Source organism: Mytilus trossulus, chromosome 8 (genome assembly GCF_036588685.1).
Source record: "Mytilus trossulus isolate FHL-02 chromosome 8, PNRI_Mtr1.1.1.hap1, whole genome shotgun sequence".
NCBI classification, from domain to species: domain Eukaryota; kingdom Metazoa; phylum Mollusca; class Bivalvia; order Mytilida; family Mytilidae; genus Mytilus; species Mytilus trossulus.
In genome coordinates this window covers 70,667,681-70,673,310 of record NC_086380.1, presented here as the reverse complement: position 1 = coordinate 70,673,310, position 5,630 = coordinate 70,667,681, and the positions used below count along the sequence as shown (strand labels likewise).

The window sequence follows — 5,630 nt, the reverse complement described above, 5'->3', positions numbered from 1 at the left end:
ACGATATCAGCCAACAAATAGAGTTTAAACTGACAAATGTAAACGATATCAGCCAACAGATAGAGTGTAAACTGACAAATGTAACTGATATCAGCTAACAGATAGTGTGTAAACTGACAAATGTAAACGATATCAGCCAACATATAGGTTGTAAACTGACAAATGTAAACGATATCAGCCAACAGATGGAGTGAAAAACTGACAAATGAAAACGATATCAGCCAACAGATCGAGTAAAAAACAACTGGCAAATGTAAACGATATCAGCCAACAGATCGAGTGAAAAACAACTGACAAAGTAAACGATATCAGCCAACAGATCGAGTGAAAAACTGACAAATGTAAACGATATCAGCCAACAGATCGAGTGAAAAACTGACAAATGTAAACGATATCAGCCAACAGATCGAGTGAAAAACAACTGACAAATGTAAACTATATCAGCCAACAGATCGAGTGAAAAACAACTGACAAATGTAAACTATATCAGCCAACAGATCGAGTGAAAAACAACTGTCATATTCCTGACTTGGTACAGAATAAGAGGCTGCGCCAGTCTGTACTGATCTGACTACAAATGTAAACGATATCAGCCAACAGATAGAGTAAAAAACTGACAAATGTAAACGATATCAGCCAAGAGTGTAAAACAACTGTCATATTCCTGGTTTGGTACAGAATGAGAGGCTGCATCAGGCCTTTCTATCCTGCACTGAGCTGACTACACATTTTATATTTCGAGACAATGCATAGTTATTCTCTTTGAGATGAAACTCTAACAACTGTTCCAGATGAAATATTTTGAATTTTAAGCGGGCAACGTAAACATTCCTCGAAGCTGTAGTCGGTTTCACAAAAGACTTTAACTAATTAGTCGTAAATAGTTAGTGAAACCGACTCATGTGTTATTCCTTAAAGTGTAAAAATTAAACAAGACACGATTAAACTCTGTTTATCACATGTACATATTATATGGTCAATGCAATTTGACTGTAAAATAGCACAGTTTCAGAATTTAAAAAAAAAATTCTTTTAACCTTAATATATATTTTCTTTGAAATTGAGTTCTATAACAATCTGCGTTTATCTGATGGATTATACGTGTTTTTATTTAATAGGTGTTGATCAGATGAGCAGTTAAATGAAACGATAATCTAGAATTATATTCGCTCTAATTATAATCTAATGTATTTGTCTCTTGATGAATGATAAACAGAAACTAATTAGCAGGGTGGTAAAATCAATATATTGTACTAGATTTGATTGACATTTAGTAATACAGAACTATAATTGAAGTACAAAACAAAATTTATCAAACAACAATGTAAAATAGACCAAAAGGAAACTATGATACCACTTTTGTTTAATAAGTTGGTTTTCAGAAAAAAAATATTTTATACTTACTTATTTTTTCTACAGTTGTTTTCAATGATACACCATAGTCATCCATGAATTTTCTTGTCTGATCTGTAGCTATATTACCATCATCTATGTATGTCGTGGTCCGCTTTGACGGTACACCATCATCATCTTTGTATGTCGTGGTCTGCTCTGTAGCTATACCACCATCATCTATGTATGCCGTGGTCTGTTTTGAAGATACACCAACATCAACTAGGTATGTCGTGGTCGGCTTTGATGATACACCACCATCATCTATGTATGTCGTCGTCTGGTTTGAAGATACACCACCATTATCTATGTTTGTCGTGGTCTGCTCTAAAGTTACACCACCATCATCTATGTATGTCGTCGTCTGGTTTGAAGATACACCACCATTATCTATGTTTGTCGTGGTCTGTTCTGAAGATACACCACCATCATCTATGTATGTCGTGGTCTGCTCTAAAGATACACCACCATCATCTATGTATGTCGTGGTCTGCTCTAAAGATACACCACCATCATCTATGTATGTAGTGGTCGGCTCTGAAGATACACCACCATCATCTTTGTATGTCGTGGTCTGTTCTGAAGATACACCACCATCATCTATGTATGTCGTGGTCTGTTCTGAAGATACACCACCATCATCTATGTATGTCGTGGTCTGTTCTGAAGATACACCAACATCATCTATGTATGTCGTGGTCTGTTCTGAAGATACACCACCATCATCTATGTATGTCGTGGTCTGTTCTGAAGATACACCACCATCATCTATGTATGTCGTGGTCTGTTCTGAAGATACACCACCATCATCTATGTATGTCGTGGTCTGCCCTGAAGATACACCACCATCATCTATGTATGTCGTGGTCTGCCCTGAAGATACACCACCATCATCTATGTATGTCGTGGTCTGCCCTGAAGATACACCACCATCATCTATGTATGTCGTGGTCGGCTCTGAAGATACACCATCATCATCTATGTATGTCGTGGTCTGTTCTGAAGATACAACACCATCATCTATGTATGTCGTGGTCGGCTCTGAAGATACACCATCATCATCTATGTATGTCGTGGTCTGTTCTGAAGATACAACACCATCATCTATGTATGTCGTGGTGTGCCCTGAAGATACACCACCATCATCTATGTATGTCGTGGTTTGCTCTGACGATACACTACCATCATCTATGTATGTCGTCGTCTGATCTGAAGATACAACACCATCATCTATGTATGTCGTGGTCTGTTCTGAAGATACACCACCATCATCTATGTGTGTCGTGGTCGACTCTGAAGATACACCACCATCATCTATGCATGTCGTGGTCTGTTTTAAAGATACACCACCATCATCTATGTATGTCGTGGTCTGTTCTGAAGATACACCACCATCATCTATGCATGTCGTGGTCTGTTTTAAAGATACACCACCATCATCTATGTATGTCGTGGTCTGTTCTGAAGATACACCACCATCATCTATGTATGTCGTGGTCTGTTCTGAAGATACACCACCATCATCTATGTATGTCGTGGTCTGCTCTGAAGATACACCATCATCATCTATGTATGTCGTGGTCTGTTCTGAAGATACAACACCATCATCTATGTATGTCGTGGTCTGCCCTGAAGATACACCACCATCATCTATGTATGTCGTGGTCGGCTCTGAAGATACACCATCATCATCTATGTATGTCGTGGTCTGTTCTGAAGATACAACACCATCATCTATGTATGTCGTGGTCGGCTCTGAAGATACACCATCATCATCTATGTATGTCGTGGTCTGTTCTGAAGATACAACACCATCATCTATGTATGTCGTGGTGTGCCCTGAAGATACACCACCATCATCTATGTATGTCGTGGTTTGCTCTGACGATACACTACCATCATCTATGTATGTCGTCGTCTGATCTGAAGATACAACACCATCATCTATGTATGTCGTGGTCTGTTCTGAAGATACACCACCATCATCTATGTGTGTCGTGGTCGACTCTGAAGATACACCACCATCATCTATGCATGTCGTGGTCTGTTTTAAAGATACACCACCATCATCTATGTATGTCGTGGTCTGTTCTGAAGATACACCACCATCATCTATGCATGTCGTGGTCTGTTTTAAAGATACACCACCATCATCTATGTTTGTCGTGGTCTGTTTTAAAGATACACCACCATCATCTATGTATGTCGTGGTCTGTTCTGAAGATACACCACCATCATCTATGCATGTCGTGGTCTGTTTTAAAGATACACCACCATCATCTATGTGTGTCGTGGTCGACTCTGAAGATACACCACCATCATTTTTGTAAATCGTGGTCTGTTCTGATGATACACCACCATCATTTTTGTAAATCGTGGTCTGCTTTGAAGATACACCACCATCATCTATATGTGTCGTGGTCTGCTTTAAAGATACACCATAGCCATTCGTGTATGTAGTGTTCTGTTTTATACGTTCAGCAAATGTAGGTCCAAACTCAGATAAACAAGAAAAACTGACAAAGAGAAGGGCTGAGATCATTTTTGCCATGACTTATAATAAAACTCGTTCGACTGGTGGACTGATAGACACGATGTGACAAATCCAACAGTTGTGTGGTATATATAATAAACCTGAATGTAAATGATTAATATTTGATAAAAAAAAATAATATTTGTTTTCTAATGTCACCAATACATTTATGCCGTTTTAAAATATCCTAATGTGATGACGAGATTACCAAAAAAAACAGATTAGTAAGTTTCGGACATGTGTCGTCCCATAAGTATTAAACACTATATGACTGACATTCTACAAATATAAACAGAGGGGGGATTTCTGAGTTCAAATTTGCAAAAAATGGGATTTTAAACAACATTAGTTTACCTGATTTTAAATAGGTTGACTTTTAACTCCCTCAGGTAAGATCAATCTTCGATGAATTAAGGGTATCACCATCTCAGTGGTCAGTGAAGGGATTTACAATCTCAGTGGTCAGTGAAGGGTATCACCATCTCAGTGGTCAGTGAAGGGTATCACCATCTCAGTGGTCAGTGAAGGGTATCACCATCTCAGTGGTCAGTGAAGGGTATCACCATCTCAGTGGTCAGTGAAGGGTATAACCATCTCAGTGGTCAGTGAAGGGTATCACCATCTCAGTAGTCAGTGAAGGGTATCACCATCTCACTGGTCAGTGAAGGGTATCACCATCTCAGTGGTCAGTGAAGGGTATCACCTTCTCAGTGGTAGGTGAAGGGTATCACCATCTCAGTGGTCAGTGAAGGGTATCACCATCTCAGTGGTCAGTGAAGGGTATCACCATCTCAGTGGTCAGTGAAGGGTATCGTCATCTCAGTGGTCAGTGAAGGGTATCACCATCTCAGTGGTCAGTGAAGGGTATAACCATCTCAGGGGTCAGTGAAGGGTATCACCATCTCAGTGGTCAGTGAAGGGTATCACTATCACAATGGTCAGTTAGGGTATCATTACCTAAGTAGTCAGTGAAGGGTATAACCATCTCAGTGGTCAGTGAAGGGTATAACCATCTCAGTAGTCAGTGAATGGTATCACCATCTCAGTGGTCAGTGAAGGGATTTACAATCTCAGTGGTCAGTGAAGGGTATCACCATAACAGTGGTCAGTGAAGGGTATCACCATCTCAGTGGTCAGTGAAGGGTATCACCATCTCAGTGGTCAGTGAAGGGTATCACCATCTCAGTGGTCAGTGAAGGGTATCACCTTCTCAGTGGTCAGTGAAGGGTATCACCATCTCAGTAGTTAATCAGTCTATGGAAGAAGCGTATCGATAAAAACTTTTCTTATATCAATGAGTGATATTGTCTAATATCAATTGTAAATATGCAGACATTCAATGCGGAAAATGTTGTTTTCGGCAACGAAAAATTAAGAAAATCTAACTTTAAAACTATTGTTCAAATACAAACAACAATTGAGTCTAAATATACATTCAGAAGTTAGTTAGAAGCTAAAGGTTATGTCCGTGTAAAATTTGAAGTGCTGTGTTTTTCTTATTTACATAAATAAACAATGCGATACTTTTAAAACATCAATGCAATACTTTTAAAATATAGCTGTGTTTTTGTAATATCGATATATGTAATTATTAGTATTAATATTTGACTGCTGTATCCATATTTTGACAATTTTACCTATTATGTCTGTTTTGTTCATGCATCGGTGTAAATATGACAGAATTTGATGATACTGTCATACACGT

The 5,630-nt window shown here is 38.7% G+C and overlaps 1 protein-coding gene across 1 annotated transcript; it reads right to left on the bottom strand.

The window, feature by feature from the left end:
* Positions 1-440: 440 nt before the first annotated feature.
* Positions 441-3,943, bottom strand: LOC134727942 (location of vulva defective 1-like). The gene is made up of 2 exons (XM_063592339.1): positions 1,405-3,943; positions 441-571 (listed from the first exon to the last, which is right to left on the bottom strand). Exons 1-2 carry the CDS (start codon positions 3,941-3,943, stop codon positions 441-443), a joined length of 2,670 nt encoding a protein of 889 aa, XP_063448409.1.
* Positions 3,944-5,630: the final 1,687 nt, after the last annotated feature.